At 46.1% G+C, this 21758-nt stretch overlaps 3 protein-coding genes across 11 annotated transcripts in view; all 3 read left to right on the top strand.

The window, feature by feature from the left end:
• hoxb3a (homeobox B3a) overlaps positions 1-21758 on the top strand; it is a 71707-nt gene that overhangs the window by 8496 nt on the left and 41453 nt on the right. For 3 of the 9 annotated variants that reach the window (XM_078084395.1, XM_078084398.1, XM_078084399.1), the window contains exons 1-2: positions 10934-11169; positions 18545-18723. The exons of 1 other annotated variant lie outside the window; for it this stretch is intronic. In XM_078084395.1, the coding sequence (XP_077940521.1) occupies positions 18682-18723 (42 nt within the window). In that variant the 5' untranslated portion in view covers positions 10934-11169; positions 18545-18681. Of the gene's footprint in view, positions 1-10579; positions 11170-17954; positions 18098-18438; positions 18724-21758 lie in introns of those variants that run through there. 5 more of the 9 variants (XM_078084392.1, XM_078084396.1, XM_078084394.1 and 2 more) reach the window with 4 other exon arrangements.
• Positions 662-4162, top strand: LOC120827400 (homeobox protein Hox-B6a). The gene is made up of 2 exons (XM_040190252.2): positions 662-1661; positions 3036-4162. The coding sequence occupies exons 1-2, from the start codon at positions 1121-1123 to the stop codon at positions 3314-3316; spliced, it is 822 nt and encodes a 273-aa protein (XP_040046186.1). The 5' UTR covers positions 662-1120; the 3' UTR covers positions 3317-4162.
• Positions 6573-9885, top strand: hoxb5a (homeobox B5a). The gene is made up of 2 exons (XM_040190250.2): positions 6573-7751; positions 8723-9885. Exons 1-2 carry the CDS (start codon positions 7070-7072, stop codon positions 8968-8970), a joined length of 930 nt encoding a protein of 309 aa, XP_040046184.2. The 5' UTR covers positions 6573-7069; the 3' UTR covers positions 8971-9885.

Here is a 21758-nt window from a genome sequence, read left to right as displayed (position 1 = left end):
CACACACACACACTGACCGGAGTGGGAAGCTCAAATCCACCCACCAAACAAAAAATACCAATTACAAAAGTACAAACCCCTCAATTAGACTTGGATAGCACATATTATGTTGTAGGATAACTCACATGCACGCGTAATGCGTGTGGATCCGCACACACACCCTGACGCAGGGTGTAGTGCGTGTGGCTCAAGGCTTTGAATTAGCTAAAATGATTTAAATACGGTCGGTATTATCTTCAAAGCGCCGGTAATGTGTGTTATTGTTCGGTTGCCTCCGGTGGTGGTGCAGTCGCCTCGGTGGGAGGGCTGCGCGTGAACGTGCCATTCCTTTTTTATGGGTCCACAACAGAAGGAGACGGACACGCGGGGCAAGAAAAACATAATTTAACGCACCGAGGATTCCGGTGTGATTTTGCAATCGCACTGTGAACCGGAGGGGGAGATTAAAAGAAGGGAATGAGAATTAGAAAGAGAACGAGGGAGACAAATAGTAAAGAGGAGGTGATGCCCCCCCCCCCCCCCCCCCCCCACAACCCCCCCACCCCTTCTTCTCTGCAACGACAGGAAAATGGGCGAACGAATGGCAGGCACGGATGCCTCCCATTGGTCAGTCGGAGGTCAGCTGCTCTTTTCCTCTCTCCTTTACACCCCTCCTCACCCCACTTCGTTGTCCCCACACAAACGCACGCACGCGCGCGCGCGCGCACACACACACAGACCCCCCCCCCACCCCCCTCCCTCTCTCGCTGTCTCTCTTTCTTCCAAACTGGCACTCAGCCACCTACCCCCCCCCCCCCCCCCCCCCCCGTCCCCCCTCGCCCTCACCCTCCTCACCCCACTCCTCCCGATCTGCGATAAACTAAGTGATAGCAGCAGCCCGTCGGACTGTCGGCTATAAAGCACAACAAATCATAAAGTGCAGGCAGGGGAAGGCAGAGGAAGGAGAACGGGAGGGAAAGCCGTTAGCCGCTAGCCTCTTCTACTCCTCCTCCCTCTCCTTCTTCTTCATCATCGCGTTAGCGTGGATGTTGTGTTTGTTCCGTGTCTTCCTGTCCTCCCCTCTCCTCTTCTTCTCCTCTTCTCTCTTCTCCTCCTTCTTCTTCTATCTTACTTCCTCCCGATGAGTTCCTATTTCGTCAACTCCACTTTCCCGGTAACGCTACCGGGGACGGGTGCCGGCGGGCAGTCGGCGGAGTCGTTCCTGGGTCAGATCCCGCTTTACTCGTCGGGATACGCCGCCGACCACCCGCTCCGGCACTACTCGGGGGCCGCCGCCGTCTCCGCCGCCGCCACGGCGTACGGCGCGAGCAGCGGCGTCGTTCACCAGGAGAAACCGTACCCCGCGCCCTCGTACTACCAGCAGGCGGCGAACGGAGCATACGGTGCGCACCGGGCGGCGCAAGGGGTCGTTGGAGCTGGCGCTTGCGACTACGCGGTGGCGGCAGCGGCGGCGGCTGCGGCGGCCACGAGCTTTTACCGGGACAAGGAGCACGCGTGCACCCTGGAGGAGCATCAGCTCGCTATGAGCCAGGAGGGAATGCACCGTAAAGTTGAGTGCGCGGGGCTGAGTGGGAAAGGGGTGTTCGGCGAAACGATGGACGACAAGCTACCGTCGTCAGCCCCTATTTATCCGTGGATGCAGCGGATGAACTCCTGCAACGGTGAGTGTCTTCTCCCTTATCCGCCACGCTTGTTTCGTGAATATTTCATGACCCCCCCCCCCCCCCCCTCCTCTCCCTCGTCATAGAGTTGACGATGGCTTCCTCTGTCAAGCTCCTCTGCTGTCTTCCACTCTCCTCTTCCAATAGCGGCATTATGCACCTCGTTTGTCGCACCTGTCGGTCAGTAGTGCGGTCGGTATTTTATGAACCGGGTTTGTTTGTATGTGACCCGCTGACCGGCGTCGCTACCAGGAGAATGGTGGGTGGGGTTACAGAGGAAACGCCAGTCAAGGAGCTTTGTGGATGAACACAAGCAAGAGATAGAAAGATAAACAGACAAGACATGGAACCAAAAGCATGCCATCTCTACTGATCAGTTATGTTTGCTTTGCCACTCTCTGCGTGCCAGTTGTTTCCTGCCAGTTACCAAACATCTCCCCACAATAGGACAATCAAAAAGATTACGTAACTCCTTTAAGACAATATCTGTTATTAAATATATATATATATATATTACACTTGTTGTATCCCTCTCCTGATAAAGGAAGCTCCTGCTGGTGTTTTGCATGTCAACTTCCCTTCTATTACCTCACATGGAGCCTGTACTGTTTATTCATAACCGAACAGGTGAGATATTGAACCACGTGAATTAAACCGCACGTGCGACGTGACGGATTTGGGCCATTTAATGGAAAAAGAGAAGTGGGCCTGTTGAGTGTGTAATGAGAGAGTAATGTTGGACAATACACGACTGCTGCTGTACAAATCCACGTAGGACAGAAGAGGCTGTAGAGAAATACATTAGTAATAATAAATTAGCGAAAAGGCAACGCGCCGAGAGAGATGAATTGGAGACGTGAATGGCAACTTTTGGAGAGCGCACAAAACCCCTGGGCGCTACTTCATAATCCGATTTTTATTTTTGTATTAATTCCTGTATATGTATATAGACAGATATTCGCCGTGAGCAACGTGTATGCACCATTTACCATTACTAGGATTTAAATACAAATACATAATTACACACGAATATGTTAGAGAGTGGGCTAGAAAAGTGTAACACTCGTCTCTTTCTTCTCACCTGAATGCCGCTTTTCGCCCATCAAAATACCAAAAAACGTTTTTATTTTATTTTTCTTTATTTTACGGCATTTTATTTTGCCTTCATAAATAAATAAAACAAATCTCTTTGTGTTATTTATTATTGAACTACATAGATGTGGGATTATTCTGAAACTTGGTGGATTGAATTCGAACTCTTCCAAATGCCACGAGGAGAGGGGGGGGAAAGACGCACGCGTTCCTCTCTCACCAGACAACTATTCGTTTTTCAATCCGTTAAAATGTAACTTTCTTTCCTTCGTTTCGTCGCAGGGACCTTCGGCAGCCCCGGGAGGCGCGGACGGCAAACGTACACGCGCTACCAGACGCTCGAGCTGGAGAAGGAGTTCCACTTCAACCGGTACCTCACGCGGCGGCGACGCATCGAGATCGCGCACGCGCTCTGCCTCACGGAGCGGCAGATTAAGATCTGGTTCCAGAACCGGCGGATGAAGTGGAAGAAGGAAAACAAGATGATCAACTCCTCCTCGTCGTCGTCCTCCTCTTCCTCCACGGCGAACGGCACGGAGGAAGAGGAGAAACGGGCGGAGTGAAAGTGGAGAAGAAAAAGACTGAGAAGAGAGGAAGATGGAAGGAAAAGACATGTTGATCCCTTCCCCTTCCTTTTCCCGTCTCAAAGTTCGTCCAGGCGCGTGTCTGATGTGAAAACTCTGGGAGAAATGAACGCAGCCTATGATACTATAATTATTTCCATTTTATTTTTTTACAGCAGGCGGAAAAGATTCTTTTTATCTCTGTGGTCTGAACGTTGGATTTCATTCGCACAGAGGACAGATACAAATTAGAAATGGGAGACAATAACTGCAAAACGAGAGCAGTGGGCTCCCGAAGAGTGTTTAAACATACAGCAAACAAATAACCCGCCACCGAATGGGGAGAAACTGACTACTCAGTAAGAGAAACCGGCCTTCTGAATGTGCTCTCATTTCATAATACTCAAAATGTAACCCCTGTCCACCAAGCACTTGCTTTCGAAATATTTAGGAACCCACTGATTATAATTTAATATTTTATAAGTGTTGAATTATACCCGCGGTTAAACGCGCAGGCAAGCTCACGCGCCGACGTGGAGGAGAACGAGCTATTGGAGATGTGTATGTAATGTTTTCATATTTATGTACAGAAACAAGCAATCATCTTGCACGGTGAAAATAATGTCATGTTGGGGTCAGGGATAAGGGGTAATTTAATCTTTCGAGGGATTTTCCAGTATTGGGGGGGAGGGGTGTTATCCTACTGATGTTGTTCTCCAGACTACCTAAAAAAACCTTCAGGAAAGTGTATATTTTATGAATTTTTACATTGTTTATGTTAGTGTTTTTGTCAAGTCATTGCATATTCTACCTATGAGACATGTTCAATAAAATGTAAAGTAGAAATTCGTCTCATTGATTGACTAAAACGGGGACGAATAGCTCTGCGTCCAAACCGATCAGTGGAGTGGAGACGGTTTTATTTGATTAGTTAGCGCACTGCTTACTCGCGCGCTCGAAGAATCATAAACCTTTGTACCGTATTTTTCTTGAATAGTGGCCGGACCCAGGGGGCAGGCGGGTGGCCCATTGCACGCGGTTGTCCGGATGGGGAAGTGACAAGCAGCGCGAGCTAATTGATGAACAGACCCGGGGAGAGAAAGTTGACCTGTCCTCGAGGCGAGCGACCAGACACGGCACGCACACATAAACACACACTAACACACTTTCAGCCAGACAAAGTGGACAATGTCCTTGTGACCCTTTGAACTCTACGTGTCCCCTGAGTGACCATGCGCGCGGGTTGCATCTCTCCGCAGAGCAGAGGCTGGTTTACAAATGAATGATAATAATGAAGTCATCTGATTTATGAAACAGTACTGTATTGTATACACATTTGCTTCCCAACTATAGATAAAAATCCCATCATCGAGTATTTCCATAATGAATACCATGCAGTCGAGATTGGATACATTCTATTTTTTTGTTTAAATTAGCTTGATTAATAATAGGTTGTATGCTTCTACAATCAACTTCCACATCACTGAATATGCGTTTTCCGGACGTACAAGGCTTAATAAGTGTGCCAATAAAAGCCTTTGCTCGGTGACACACCGAATTCACACGTCTTCATTTTGTATATGCTTTTCCATCCTTCACAGCACCTTTGTTTCCGTACCTTTCTAGTTTCACAAATGTGTGACATTTCCACTAGAATCGCAATACCACGTCAGCACGTGGAAACGAGGATTTAAGTAGGGTATTGATTTCAGAATGTCTACTATTCACAGGGTGATTCTGTCCATAAACAATGTGAGCGGAGGCAGACACTCATGGCTCCAGCTGGAGGACCAGGTCCACAAACAAGTCAAACCCCGAAGCCCGAGCGACCTCACAAAACCACACCGACAAACACAGAAATAGAAAAGTAACATCCAGCGCAACAGCTTAATATTCAGTTTGTGTAAGAAGGAGAGAGTAATCTTGCCATCTTCTTATCTAAGCCTTTGGAATTTCTTTCGCACCGAAGTGGTCAGCGAGTTGTGTTCCGATGCACATTTTTAGTATATTTGCAAATCTATATATAACGAGGGGAGTGTGTTCTTAGGTGTGTGAAAACCGGGTCACGTCTCCTCCCCCTCACCCGCGTGAAACACTCTGGATTCTGTGCCCCTGAACTCCCTCGGGCGGCGTTTAGGCCAACAGGCGGCTGTTTGAAACTTTAGTGAGTAAAAAGATAAGTGAGATTTTTGTCCATTTGTATGCCGTCACATCTGTTTCTTCTGCCTCGGTTGGTTAGAGATATTTGAGATGATCTTCATTCCAACGGCAGGCTTCTTATTTTGCACGACGAGTTACTTAAATGTGGTCGGGAAACTATTCGCACATGCAGGAGATCATGCGTGCACGCGATCATGCGTGCATGCGTAGAACTTTGTTCCTCTGTATCGTTTTACACAGACACACATACAATCTGGAACTCTTCATGTGTCCCATGTTCAAGCCCGTGTGTATGCATACATATGTGTCAGAGTTCAAACGAGGCCTAATACAAACACACACGCACGAGGTCAGACACGCAGAGGCACCCTGGCTGAAATGCATTCTCGACCTGGGAATCAACAAATCATAAATCAGCAAATTTCCATCCAGTATGGACGACACAGATCAGGTTTAACATTCCTCCTCTGCAGCTGGAAGGGAGGCTGTAAGGACAACGGGGGAGGGATGGGGGGGGGGGGGTATAGCCCAAAACTAGAAGTCCCATAGACTTTGATCATTGTAGCCTTGTATTGTCTAATGTCATGGGCCTTTAAAGGTGTGGTGCATTCTGCAGGAAGCATGATTGTGACAGCAAAGAGGGAAGACTTGGACAGAATGAACCAGAAAATGATATTCTCTAGTCTAGTTATTCTATTTGGACATTGGTTTCTGAGCCCATTGTTGTTTTGTGTTGAAGCTTGAAGATCTAGCTGAATAAATACAGATTAGCTAAATTATTCATACACTGATCAAATTGTGTTATGTGGCCTTGATTGCGTTTGAGTTTACAGTACATATTGTTTTCACTTTGGCAACAACTGATATTGACGTTTTAATGTGGGTTGTTTTCAGTCATTTGTTATTATGTTATAGATGTAATGTATTATTATTAAATAACGATACAATAAACTAATATAGGTTCATTTGCTAGGTTTTATCTTCTTCGGGTTGACCGTAACCCGGCTCCTAATCTACAGCCAGAGCAAAAGGACAATTAACAGTTTTGAGGAATGTGAGAATATTTTATATTTTATCTCAACTTTGTCTCTCTCCATCTGTGTTTTTTCTTAAATCACTGCAATGAATGAGGCGTGCAGCAGGTGGCGCTCTGAGCTCACACCGGCACCCGTCAACAGCACGAAGTTAGAGAGAGCTCCCCCCGCCCATCCCTTCACCATTAGAAACCCCAGAGCATGAATTACCTCTCCAAAGTCATCGGCGAGAATTTACGACTGGTCAACAAAAGCACGTGACCACCCCCTCCCACATTTCTCCCTGTCTCTCTCTCTCCTCCCTCACCTCACCCCTCACCTCCCCCATCACACACACATACCCTTCAATCCAACACACACACACACATACACCGCCGCCACCCCACCCCCATGTTTGGACGGCACATACATAGCTAAAAACGAAGTACAGTGCAACGCCATAATTCACTAATACATCATAAATCGTTGCAAGTACCAGCGGTATAACGACCAGGAAAAATCTAACAAATCAAGCGCACCTTGGTCCTCAGCTCTGAGCTTGCAACTCTCTAAAACCTAAATGAGCTCTTACTTTGTAAACTCGTTCTCTGGGCGCTACCCAAATGGCCCCGACTATCAACTGCTAAATTATGGAGCCAGCAGCGGCGCAATGAACGGCGGGACGTACAGGGACTCTTCCTCCGCCAACATGCACCATGCGACGGGCTCTTACGGCTATAGCTACAATGGCATGGACCTGACTGTCAGCAACCGGGGAGGGGGGAGCGGTGCCACCAACTCCGGAGGACACTTCGGAGGCGGCTCAATCATTGGGGACTCCCCGGGCTTCGGTTCCCCAGCCCCCGAAACGGGCTTCCGACGGACGTCCAGCTGCTCCCTTGCGTCTGCCGCGGATTCCATGCTGTCACCTGGCAGCGGAGACGCTAAACTGGGCGCCCGGACGTCGTCTCCCCGTTCAGAGCAACCAGGAAGCGGTAATCTCAGCTCCCCAAACCTGTCCTCGACCTCCTCCTCTGGCGGCGGCGGCGGAGGAAGCGGAGCGCAGCATTTCACGGAGCTGGACGACGCGTCGCCCGACACCGAGGAGTTACAGCACAAACCGCCGCTTAGGACCGGGCACCCGCAACGCGTGCAGAGGCGAGAGGGCGGCCCGGCGGGATCGGCCACCGGTGGCACCGCGGGAGGCGACACTCGGCCACCACAGATATTCCCCTGGATGAGAAAGCTGCACATTAGCCATGGTACATGCTGCGCTCCTGTTTATAACGTAACCGCTTAATGTCAATAATATACATGATTTGAGTCGAGTAAGCCCGTTGCTCCAGGGTGGACACACATTTAGCACTATGTGTCAATTTCATAGTTTCATATAAATGTCAGAAAACCGTCAGTGGGGTGTTTGAACACCACACTAGAGCACATTGGCTATTATTTTTCGCAATGCTTTAATTTGCAAACAATGTGGTAAAATGATGTATTTTGAACGTAATTTTTAAATAAGTAGTAAGTAAAAACGGCTGTTTTTCCGCCTCTGGTGAACGAGCTGAAGCCATTTATTGGCGTGTTTTATTTTTTTTCCGATTTAAATCCCTGGTTTAGAAGCCGCGTGGACGGATGGTGGCCCCCTCTTTGTTTTTTTTCTCCCTCTTCTTTTATTTGATCAAATTCCTCAAAAGCGTCATAAATCTGTCAGTGGGGTGGGGGTGCCAAAGCCGGGTAGCGAAGTCCAACAGGCTAAAGAAGGCAGAGCTGGGTGGGAAGGGGCAGAAAAAAAGAAAGAGGCCACGAAGGGCTTTTGGAAGCTGTTGCTCCTTTGAAAAGTGAAGCTTTATTACGTGTGGGAACTTTATTAGGGAGGTGAGACAGAGGACGGGGGCAATAAAATGCCGAAGGCAGCTGGAGATGTGTGTGTGGGGGGAGGGGCGGCGGGGGAGTAGTGGTTAAAAAATAAAAACGTGATGTCACAAATAAATGTGTAGAGGGGGTGCACATGATCATATCAACCACTGTAGCTGCAATATACCAGAATCTGCGAACAACTCATTGTTGGTCATTTTATGGTGAATCGCTGTTCATGAAGGTGTCCCCAGTATTTGGTCCACTCGTTCATATCACATGTTGGTGCGTCCAAATTTGCCCCGCAACCCCACCCTCCACTCCACCAATCGATCCCTAACAGCTTTTTGTCCCCCCCCCCGCCCCCACTCCGTAGATATGGCGGGCCCGGATGGGAAGCGGGCGCGCACGGCGTACACCCGCTACCAGACGCTGGAGCTGGAGAAGGAGTTCCATTTCAACCGGTACCTCACGCGGCGGCGGCGCATCGAGATCGCCCACGCGCTGTGTCTCACTGAGCGGCAAATCAAGATCTGGTTTCAGAACCGGCGGATGAAGTGGAAGAAGGACAATAAGCTGAAGACCATGAGCCTGGCAACTTCCGGCAGCGCTTTCCAACCCTAAACACGAAATACAAATTAAATTTAAAAAAATGAATCCATACTCTTTGGAGGGGGTTTAACTACAGGCTTCTTTCCACGAGGGGAAAGTCAGACTAAACAGAAAGACAAGCAGAAGAATGGAGAAAAAGAAGACGGCGATGAAGAAATATATGTACACCTCACATCTAGATTCAGAAAAAAAAACACTCCTTCCTACAAAGTACCGTAATGCAGCACTATTGATTTTTCGGCATGTTTGTGTTTTAGGGCTAAGTAAATTAAACTGTGGTACTTTCTACGTTGTGTTGTATGTACAAAAAAAAATCAAGAAAAGGGAAAGATGAATAATGCTACCGAACTGTCTATACTTACGTTTTACCTTGCAACCTTGACGGTGTCTGAATAACGTTTAATGTCCACGTGCGATGTTTTATACTTGACAAAGTGCTTGATGTTAACATGTAAGCTCTCGTTGCAGGTTTACAGCCAGTGTTTAGCCTTTACCCTTGCGCTTTATGTCTGTCTGTCAGTTACTCGACATCTAAATCGCCTCCTATTTCTTATTTAGATCCATAGAAGGTGCGTATATGTGCGCGTGTGCGTGTAAAAAAACAGGCCTGCTAACATCTCCGAATCACGTGGTCTATTATCAGTGGAAGTGTATATAATTGTTATTGTTCACGTAATCATCGGACACATGTTTTAGAAAGGATGTACATAAACATATATATTGTTATTTTTCAATGTGACCAATTGGCTATTTGTAGTTGCAATGCGCGTGCCTGTATGAGTGAGTGGGAGTGTGTGTGTGCCTGCACATGTGAGTGAAATATCTACCTTCCTGTGAGGGAGGCCTGTGAGCTTTCTGCCAATGAGCTTTTTGTATTTTGTTTGTAACTTGGGAGTAAAACAATAAAGTTGTCCATACTCGTCAAAAGTGCCAGACCGACTCGCCCAGCTGCCGTAGGCACAATGTACCCACAAATGGCTTTGTTTTTACGTCAGAGAAAGGGGGTTAGGTTTAAATATGTCAGGTTCAGCTGAAGCCGTAACATTGTCACGTGCAAGCATTTGCACTAGATTCTGAATCGCTTTATATCTAAAAAAAATAGTCAAGGGACTAATGCCTAAACTAAATCAGCCTCATTCTTCTCCCGTACATCTGCACATATAACATGTTCGGCTACGCATTCATAAACAGTGTGTTTTCAATGTTTAAATTAATACAAAATGATTCAAACCGGAAAAGAACACCAAATTGCGCTATGCGTAAAGACGCACCGTTTCAAGGTCTTGCAAGTCTGTTTTTCCAGGCCTTGTCCTAACACAGAACGCCACATGTCCAAGGCGACCACGTCCTGGACATCAGCACTGTCATGACGTTGAGCTTGCCAATCACAAGACAAAGCGCATAAAACAAACGCACAGAACAGCCTATTTCCATCTCCGAAGACGAAGTCTGACAAGATAACCCACTACCCCGGGTTATCCCTCTCCGTTCGACAAAGGACGTCACTCCTTGCCAAATGAGGTTAACTTCCAACCGCAAACAACCAACTGAACTTTTAAACTCACCGACTGAGGCCGCTTTAGCTTCCCTGTTGTAGCGGCTTTATTTTGGGGCTGATGAAGGGGAGGTGGCGTGGGGGGTATGACATCGTGTCCTGTCCATATAGCCTCATCTGGAGACAACCAGCCATCTCCTGCCTCCTCTGTGTGTGTGTGTGTGTGTGTGTGTGTGTTAATGTGCATGTGTGTGAGATGTTTTTTATAGCTAACCTCCTTCTGCTTTGGGCCAAACTATAAAAAAGGACGGTAGCTCTGACATGTACATGCCAAAAGGATGGCTTTTCTTATCTCCAAGTTGGATCGTAAAGATCAGGCCTGGCTTCAGAATGATACCTCTCACTGGTTCTCCCCTGGTCACGTGGGGTCCATAAAGTTAGTTTTATGGTTTGGGGGAGTTGACAATGTACTATATATTTTACATTCTGGAAAGCAAGTGACGGTTTAACTGCTTCGCCGGGATCCTAAAGGGGTCAGTAAAGTGGAGACGGAGCGAGAGGGAGGGTGCGTCTATGAGAGAGGGAGAGAGAACGGGCCACGACTACCGGCCGCTGCTCGAGCTCCGGTTCACACGCCAAGCCCGGCCAGCTTCGTCCTGCGCCGCGCGCACTGGAGCGCTTTGAAAACCCCGATGGATAGAGCGAGCAGAGGCACAGTAAGTGACTTGCTGTGGGAGTGAGGGGGGCGGTAGGTGGCAGAGTGTGCGTGTGTGCGTGTTCGGGGGGGGAGGGGGGGCTGTGTGAGAGAGAACCCTGTCACTCACTCGCCCGGGAAGGCTCCACGTTCCCCATGTGGGTGAAAGGGTGCATGTGTGTGCGTGTGTGTACTCTCACGCTGTTGCAGTGTACATTTGTGTGTTGCCTCCAAAACACTCGGGTGTGCGTGCACGGGCGCAGATCATACAGTGCGTTGTGGAGACTTTAACAAGCATAATACATGAAGAAGTTGGATCTGTTATGACGTCCAGATGCTCACTATCATGCCGTTTCCTCGTATATTTTGAAGATGTTTGGATGAAGTGCTTTAACAACAGCTTTGTGACTATAGCCGAGGAGGTTGTTCAGTGATTCCAAGGTCCGAGTGATGATTTCTCTCCCTCTTTCACTGGATGATATGAAAATATTGAAGGTACTTTTGTCAAGGAAAGTGGCCTTTATTGCGGCGTTGTTTTCTGTGCGCAAAGAAAGAGAAAAAACTTTCAAGACTGGATGAAATATTGTCTAACATAAAACCGGTGCGTGGGTCAAAAAGGTTGGGGATCACTCTACTAAGGGATTCAGGGAAGTGGGGAAATGCACGTGTGTAACATTAACCAATAACTATAGCAGAAAGGACACACAAACGCGTCCTTGGACAAGAAGAAAAAATTCCACCCTCCCCGCCCTTTGCGCCCTTGTATTTTCCAGGCAGGATGGGTGTGAGTGAAAAAGTCGTGGATACAGGCTCAGGGGTTACTAGCTTGTATTACAACGGATCTTTGGCTTGATGTTGGACTCACAGTGAACCCACCAGGCACACACAAACACAGCAGCATGCATATAGAAACACCGTTTTCACCGTGCGCCGTTTTCCTCTGCGCGCACGCTGGCCTCATATTGCGCAGATCCTTCATGTAAATTGTTTGATGTCTCCCGTCAAGAGTGAACTCTCTTATACGTGTAGATACATAGTGGAGTTTAAAACTTTAAAAAACTTTTAATCAAAGCACCCAGATGGAAATAGCCAGACCCCGGTTATAAAAACGTCATAAACATTTAAATGAATAGTCCTTGTGTGAGTGTATACATGAACAACAGTGTTATTTACTTAAATCAGACCCCGCATATATTTTGATTGCGATTTATTTGGTAGCAAACATTTAATTTCAGAAAATATAATATAACCTCGCTCCCGATGAAGGCCGCCAAATAAAAGCCCCTGTAAAAAATAGTGATACGTGTTTTCTCATTTACGTGATGTGTCTGCAAGATTGCATTAAAACAATATGCACGTTTTATGCTGTTATGTTATAGACGTGTATGTGCGATATATTCGAGTAGTTCTTTATTTCTGTTAGTTGTTCTATTACCTTTATTATTTTTCTTTCCTCTATTTTTACAATATAAGTCACAGCGTAGGACTACAAGCATAAGTAAACGAAGAGTTACCGTTTTTATGGCAGCGAGTTGATCCCGCTAATCAGAGAGGAGGACTCTGCTCTCGGAAGCCTCTCTCTGCTCTTAACCTGTCATTTATAACGATCACTTGGCCCGCTGGCCCCGATGCGGGTATTCCCGGCGATGCCCCTCCACCTTCACAGTGATTATTCACCGGCTTCACACAAATGTTTGTTAGAGTCATATTTCTTAGAGGACATACCCCCTTTTCTTCAAGGTAAAATTATTCAGGTAACTAATGTAGAAAAGGTTAATTTCAATACACAAGATGTCACCACAAATTTATTTTTTTCAATTTATAATTGCTCTGGCGGACCCCCATAATTATTTCCAGACTGCAGTTCTTCTTACAATGACGTGGTGTTGTATTATTAAAGCACGAAATCACGAGCCAAAAATATCAATCGGGAGATTTACTCAAGGAATTAAAGGTAAATACTTTAACGCATTAAGGTTTATCTAGTGGCTTTCGGGAAAAGTCTTCTTTGTTTTCTCGTTTCTTGATATTAAAATATGTCAAACATTCTCAACAAAAAGTAGTAATGGTGTTAATACTATCAGTAATAATATTGATTAACAAATCCAGCAAAATCTGAGACCAGTTTTTTAATGTACGTTTTTCCAAACACCTTCTTTTCCATCATGACAATAATTCTTTTTCTATATCCGGTGTGAGATAACGGCTCATATCACCCAATGGCCTTTGTGTGTATTTTCATGTGCGTGCGTGTGTGTGTGGATTCGTGTAGGTCGTGCCTGGCTTGGATCCTTGAGGAAGTTTCAGTTCAGTAAACAGGAAGACGAGAGAGAGGAAAAAACTCCCACATTTCATGTTTCATCGACTTCCTCCTTTTAATGATGGTACAGGAACATCACCCTTTCCCCGTGGCCTTATACACACACACACACACACACACACACACACACACACACACACACACACACACACACACACACACACACACACACACAAGGACACGGCGAGCGGGACACAAATTGCTTGTCAAGATGAAGATAAAAAACAGTGCGCAAGGCTGTGACACAGCGGAAGGTGCAGCAGCTCTGTATGGCCTCCTTTGTGTTGTTCTCGCACTGTGTGTATGTTTGCCGTTTATGTACACAGGGCAGCTCCAGCCTGCAGAGCCGCTTCTGCCTCGCCATTATGCGCATTATGTGCATTATTTGCATTATGCGCGTTATGTGCACGGGCTTGCCGCTGCTCTTTTGAACCCGTTGAAGCTGTCAGAAAGCGCTGAGTTTGGCTTTGCGGTCTGTGTGTTGGTGATGACGAGTGGGGTGAGTAACTAATACCCTTTCTTTTTCTACCCGTAGCATTGCAAAGATGTGTTCGTCAGTGTCTGTGTGTGTGAGTGAGGGAGGGAGGGAGGGAGGGAGGGAGGTCCGTGGGAGCGAATGGGTGTGTTTTGTTGTGTTTGGTGGGTTTATTGGCAGGGCATGAGAGAGAGAGGGGTGGGTGGGGGCGGAGGGTGAGAGAACCAAGGTGGGAGAGCGTGAGTTGCATTGAAAAGTGTTGTGTGTTTTAGTTAAATATTTTGGTTTGTTTCTTGGCCTGAATTTGATCATTTAAATTTAAAATCTCGTTCCATTTGAGCTACGTATTTCCCATATAGCCCATTCTGTGGATTTCTGCTTTAATACGAAGATAGTATATTTAAAAAGATGTAGCTACTTCCTATATCGTGTAATCATACACAGACACATTATGGCTTTCCTCTTTCTTGGGGTCGCAGCTTTGAGCGTGATTGCTTTACGTTTGCATCGGCGAGGCCTTAACGTGTGCGTGTGTGTGTGTGTGTGGGGGGGGGGGATCTCATGAATAATGCATGAGCAGGGAAGTCACAGCGAGGTCAGCAGACAGGCTCGAGTCGCGCACCGCACGAGGAGGCGCAAGGAGGTGGACATGTGTGAGTATGAGCGTGCCTGCATTAACTTGCGCAACATGGGGAAAATAATAAACGACTGGCGGTTGTCTTTACTTATTTATTTACCTGTGTCCCCCAGGTGCGGGTAAGAAGGGAAGGATGTTTACTTCAAACTACACAACTACACAATTTTAATGAGGCTGGACGGGTAAATACAGAGCGGTAATACAAGTACAAAAACACATGGTAAAGCACGGGCAGAATATATATATATATACTTCTACTACTACTACAGCTGTTTTAGCAAAAACGCGGAGAGATGAATTGATTTTCTATTTCTAGAAGTGTTTGCAGTCAATATAAAGGGCTGGGAAGGGCTCCCACGATAGCGCGTGTTTGCCTTGGCGACGGGTTATGACGAGCCAATAATTGAGCAAATATTGAATGATACACCGGTCGTATCTATTGTCTATTTTTTCAGGTTTCAATATGTCCGGCAAATACACATAAACAATGAACAAATTGTATTCAAAGTTGGTTTTCCTCACAAAGTTAGCTCATCTGACATAAACAATTTATTAGCTTTGGTTTTGCCACAAAAAAAAGAATGTGTGGAAAGTCGAGGCTCCAACCATTTAAGGCAAAGTACGAGCTTATTTTGCATATCATAGTAATAAGAAATGATCTTATAAAAGGATTTAGTATAATAGAAAAACGACTGCTATATTTCTACTTATATTAGAAACATTGAACATGAAAAAAAAATCCCAGCAATTAAAACGAATCTCCCATGGTAACAACAATACTTCTACTACTACTACAACTACTATTACGATATATCAATAATAGTTATATAACTAAATTTAGATTATAAAACACACCGGGTGGTAATAATGATAATATTATCAACAATAACATCCCCCGTCACAGAATGCAGCTCTCTCACGCCTCCACCAGAGCCCGCTTCAGACCAGGACACAAAGGAAAAAAGCCGGCGCAGGACGCCCTCTTCTGCTCGAGCTACACCCCCACCCCCACCCTCCCTTTTGAATTCCAACCGATCCTCGCCTCCGCTGTCAGAACTGTTGGTATCATTCGAACTTGATCAAAGGCGAGTGATCGTATAAGTTCAGGTGTGAGGGACTGAGTCTGAAGGAGGCGAACTAACTGCTTATTCCCTTCGATCAGAGGGAGGAACAAGATAACCGCTGATCCATTTTAGCGCTACATTTACAACATTATCCCGCAAACACGGACGAGAAGGTCGTAGCTGCGTCTTATTTCCTTCCGGCCAAGGAGGGTTCGCGGAGTTGACGGGTCAAAAGTTCACCGTCGCGCGTGTGTTCCGCCCTCGCCTCCAGACTCAATTGCTGTATGTCAAAGGCAACGAATGGGGGAGGAAGGGGATGGAGGTAGGTAGAGAGGGTACAGATAGCAGGAGGCGAAAGAGAGGTGAGGGCCTGACCTTACCCTCCCTTCCCCGGTAACAAAAGGCGGTGCCCCCCCTCGTCGCAGCGATGTACAGAGGGAGAGGTGAAGGCAGAAGAAAGGCAGAGAAATAAAGGGGTTGGCGGTGGTGGGAAGGCAGAAGGTATTTGGTGACATGGAGGTGGGCTGTCTGGGGTGTGCAAGGTTTACATATTCTGTCCACGTCTAACATTTGTATTTCACTGGGGTACCTTTCTTTTCAAAGACTATTATGATACATGTGCTCAAAAAGCTCACCGATGGGAAAGAAAAGGCATAACCTCATTACTTTAGACTTGGGCAAGTAATTAAATACATAGTATTTGTATAAACGAAACCCATGAATGTACCTGCCTCTGACACAAATGTCCAATAAGAATACAATGTAAAACCATTACAATCTATATTGTAGTATGTTGATGAAACATTGTCTACATCCCTGTGGAGGACACAATTGAGCCGAGTGCCATGTAAGTTTGTGTGTGAGAGCGAGATTAGTGGTTGTAAAGTGGTGGTTTCATGCTTGGAGACAGCAGCTATTTATAAATCCCCAAAGTATTATTTGAAGAGTGAGTTTGAGCGAAGCACAGCTCTTCCTACTCAACCTTATCAGCACAACCCTGTCAAAACTACACCCTTATCTTGCGCACCATCCACGAAATATTGCTCCCCTCATCCAATTTCACCTCTGCAAGACGAATGCGTTGCCCCTGATACTTTTGTAGCTGAAAAGAATGATCCTAAAACCATTTTTTCTCACTGCTGTCCATCCTTCTCCATATTTTTTAAATAAATGATCTAAGCTGTTTTTCCATGGGCCATTATTATTGGTATTAATATTCGGCTTAATGGAGTAAGTGAATGGGTGTTGAACTTGTTGTTTTGTTATTGCAGCCAAATGTCAGTAGAAAATTAGTGAACCCCCTACATATTTCTCACAAATTCAGCCAAATGTGGGAAAACAACTCCCTAAAACCACAACCCAATTAAGTATCTACTAAATAGTAATAATAACTAAAATGATGATTGGGTGTGCAATGGCGTCTGTTTGATCTGGCAAACTGCTATGACCTCGAACAATGAGTCAAGTCTGAAGTCCGTTTAATCTCAGCTGTTGAATAGCAGCGTTTGGACACTAATCGTTGCTTCATCGGTGAAACGGTAGCAGGCAGAACGGAGGGGAAATTAGTTTCCACGGGAGAGCAAAAATGATAATTCAGTAAATAAATAATCAGTTAATTGACACATGAGCGAATAACCACGTTACAGATTCCGTCTTTCTCCCAAGGTTCATCGCGAGTTCAGGTGATTAACCCAATTAAGAACGCATTGCGCGTGCGCGCCGGTCCGAGAATAAAAGAACGGAGATAAGTGGACATATAGCCGTGGTTAACTCAATAAAAACCCTTCGGATGGCTGCAAAACGCCCTCTAAAATCCTCTCAAATCAATAGAATTCCACCTGATTCCTCGCGGCACGGAGACGGTTAACGCAGAACAGTGGCAACACAACATGCTTCCCTCCGCAAAATCCGCGCGCACAAGACTCCGAAATTCATTTATATTTAATCAACAAAGAAAGATAAAAGGAGAAAGGATCAGGGAGAAACAATAAAAGAAATCTGTGCGTTAGCAAGAAAGAACCCCCCCCCTTCAAGTCCGTCCATTTTTCTTCACGGCAATGACTCAAGCTCAACGCAGGCGACTGGGAGGGAGAGAGAGCTGTGAGGGGGGAGGAGGGGGGGCTAAAAGGAAGGAAGGGTAGGGAAAGGGGGGCGGTGGTGAGAAAGAAATGCGCGGGGCGGGGGGAATTGGTTGTGCTCGGGGTGAACGCGAGGTCAGCGCATCTCACCAATATCAAAATGTGTACCGGGGACGCGCGCAGTGACACGCCTCACCCGTCAAACAAAGAGTGCGCCAAAGTGGTAGATTAATTTGAAAAGTCCGTACAACACTTAACGCCTTAAAGCGCCCACAGTCTCCACACGGCAGCCCGGCTCGCTCTCCCCCAGCCCCGCTACTGCTGCCGTTCCGTGACACCGGGAAGTGCACGGAATGGCTTCCAGTAGTGGGTGGGGGTGAGCGGGTTCTCCTTTCTCGTTTAACGCCCATTTGGTTGTTTTTGTATTTTCGTATTTGCGCACCAGAACGCTCCGGCGTTGGCGCCGCAACGCGCCGCTGTCGTATTGTCTCTGCGGTTGTTCTTTACGATGAACCACCGTTCAAATCGTCCCCCAAAAATAACTTATTATATTATATCACTGCGCGATTCTGAGCAGCGCGGTTCCGATAAAGTCTTGTTTACACTCGACAGGAGGACCGGGCTGAGCGCGTCTTTGGGCGCGTGCGTGCGCGTGAGCGGGGTTGTCTACGGAAATAATAGCGACTTTTTTCTCCCTTTTTTTTTTTTTTTTTAAAGATACCACGTAGAAAGCCGAAGAGGTCAACAAACCTGTAGCGTCGGGAGGAAGAGAGGGAAGCAGAACGGAGGCGCGATGCTAAATGCGATGCGTCTGTGTGCGCAGGGAGAGAAAGCCACAAAGCAGAAGACTGAGTGGAACACATGCTGCCCATTTGTTGGAGATGAAACGAAGAAGAAGAAGAAGAAGGAAACAAAAAAACACCGACGACGAGGAGGAAATTAAATGGTTGAACTTGTGATATGATGGCAACACCGGGAAGGACATCCGCGAGCTACAGAAGAGTGAGTACAAACAAACAGGAACGGGCTTGTATGAGGAAGCCACCTCATTTACATATACGTGGGTGCGTGTCTAGGTGCGTGTGCGTGTGTCAACTTTGTTAATGCTATACCATGTGTGTGAGGCAGGTGCTTTGCCCATGCTGGGAGGAAGAGGAAGACCGCGTGTTGCAGTAAACTGCAGCAGCACCCCCTCATCCTCCTCTTCATCCTCTGTCGCTCGTCTTCGTCAGAATATATTTTGATCCTAAAGGCGCTGCACGGCTCGCTGTGATCGTGTAAACTGTTCGGGTTTTCTCTTTGCACGCACCACGTCCTTGGCTGTCATCGTCACGCCGGACGAGCCTAATTAATTCACCTGAGGATGTGTGACGTCAGGGGGCACTACGGACATTTTGGCAATATTGTAGGTTTTGCACTGTCGTCCTCATGTTGGAACCAGACACTAGCTTTACTTATATTATTACCGATAAATAGATGGACGGACAGAGATGACTTTATAGATAACCTCATCAAGCTTAGATTCACCCCCCAACTATAACATATCACTAACACGGCTTGTGGGGTGAAAGCGAGGTCGTGGTCAGTGGGAGGCCAAAGGTCGTGGACAACTTTCTCTACCATAGCCTTACATTCAAATTAAATAGAACATATCAGGCAGCTAAATTGTTCAATGTGGTCTAACATGTGTATTTTAGTTCTGTGCCTGTGAATAACGGTATTCTAAAAAATAACTACGAATAAATTAATTTGTCATGTTCCACGATTTGCATAATTTCTCTGCAGAAAAAAAGAACAACGTATGTATGAATTGATCATTTTCTTTTGAGGGATTTCGCTGATTGACGGACTTGTGGCTTTCTGCTAGCTTAACGGAACCCGCGGTCCATCCCGCATGGCTGCCGACACTACAAGCCCAGTGGTTTCAGCTGTTGATTTTTGATCATGAGGTGGAGCGTTTGCTACTCTTTCGTCTATAGCCGAGCTAATACCGCTCACATTTGCTTCCAATGTGCTACTGGTTCATGTTTAGAGGTTTAGTGTGCCTCACTTTGGCAGCCAAAATGACCAGTTGTGGATGCAGCCATTGTTAACGCAGTGTCGCGACACGGTTGACCTGCAGAACGGGAAGGTAGAGTTATAGTTGCACTGTAATAAATGCGTTAGGACGTTTTGAAGATGTCAGCGGCACAATGGAGTTATTTTCGATTTTATTAAGGAAAAGGAACCAGCGGCATTATCTGTTGATGTTGTAGCAGCGCAGTTTGCGGGATTGTGAATGTATTCATTCTGAAATATATAAAGGCCGTGTTTGTATGTGTAACCGTATTAACGTTGTAGGACAACTAATCCTTTTTTTATTCCAATTTAATTTGTTTTTAAATGCTTGGCCGATCTCATTCAGACTATAGGCCTATTTCTATCAAGTTTATTTTACTTTACTAAACTGAGTCTGCCATATTGAGGGAAAGACCGGTTCATTATTTCTCCCCTGTCTGATAGACTTTGCATGACAATAACCAAGAAAATGGTCCTCGATTTATTTTTCAAACTGCACAAAAGGGCAAAACCGCATTTCTCTTCTTCTTTGTTGGCCTTGCAGCTTTTTCACTTCGGTAATATTTCAGAACATTGACATGTGGGTCCCTGCAAATAATGGCAGTTTAACCCTTCTACAAGTTCCATTTAAGGCCCGCCGTTGGAATATAATTATACAAAAAACACACGGCTTCTTTAAAGGCTGCAGGAAACGACGATATTTCAGCTGAGGAACAAGCTTTTACCGGATTGAGTCCTTACTATTTACCATTTCTTTATGAAAAGAACAAGGGCCAAATACAGAACGGAATTTTACCTCAGTAGTTACCGTAAATCCACCCAGGGGCCGAGTACAATTATAGCAGAAGAAGTAAACGCAGAAAGCGGCGGCTCGGTGGTTTATTTCTACAGCCTGGGATTTGGCTGAGTGTGTTAGCGAGCTGTTGATGGGACGAACTTGTTATACGGTCGTAAATTGTGAGTGTGACTGTGAAGTTATTTATTCACAGCGGCTCACCCCCTGAACATTGATTCCCCCCCCCCCCTTTCAGTTTGAGATTGCTGATGTTTGCGCTGGAAACAGAACTGATATTTTACTATTACTCTTCTTAAATCACCCCCAACCCCACTCTAAAATGTCAACTATCGCATTTTTATTTTGTGCTCTCGAAGCTCACCCCAGTTATTCTGCCTTGGGTGTGTGTACTGCGCTTTCTAATTCTTAATGATACTAAGGCCAGCAGAATAGTGCTGTTTTAATTCACTTGAATGAACCATCATGTGTTACTTATTTAAACGCAAACAGTTGTATTTAGCGGTATCAGAGCACCTTGTTTCATTCCATGTCACATGTTGCACTGTGTCTGTGCGTGTGGTGGGGAAACCAGTTACTCCCGTATCTTTCAAATCGTCTTTCGTTGAGTGTTGTGTGTGCGCGCGCGCGCGTGTGTGTGTGTGTGTGTGTGTGTGTGTGTGTGTGTGTGTGTGTGTGTGTGTGTGTGAGAGAAGGGGGTCTCCTGGCAGCGCTTTGACCTCTACCTGCAGCAGGAAACAATGGGGCCTCCCCATGAATGCTTACTGCTGACAAACTTGACAGAGGGCCGGGAAGTGCCACAGTCTGACTTAACACAACTTGATCGATACCTGAGATGCCCCGTTGGCAACAAAAAAAAAAGGAAAAAGAAAGAAATTGGGAGGTCAAGGTGACAGAAACACGCCCACACCTGGGAGAAATCACAACGAAATTGAGACGAGACTCTGGATTGAATAGGCGCTCGAAAAAACAAAACACTGAACAAGAGAAAAAAGCCGGTGTCACAGAATTAATGTGTGAGATGCATAGTGGAAAATATAGCATTCAAAATGCAACAGGAAAGCACAAATCCACACACAGCATATAATTTCTGTCATGGGAATTGATAGTATTGTACATTTTGCATTGTTCATTCTGCACACATAACATCCGTTGTAGTCTGTCCATACCGGGAGGGGGATTTCTC

The sequence above is a fragment of the Gasterosteus aculeatus genome, chromosome 11 (assembly GCF_964276395.1).
Source record: "Gasterosteus aculeatus chromosome 11, fGasAcu3.hap1.1, whole genome shotgun sequence".
In the NCBI taxonomy this organism is placed as follows: Eukaryota; Metazoa; Chordata; class Actinopteri; order Perciformes; family Gasterosteidae; genus Gasterosteus; species Gasterosteus aculeatus.
This window is presented reverse-complemented; position numbering and strand designations above follow the sequence as displayed.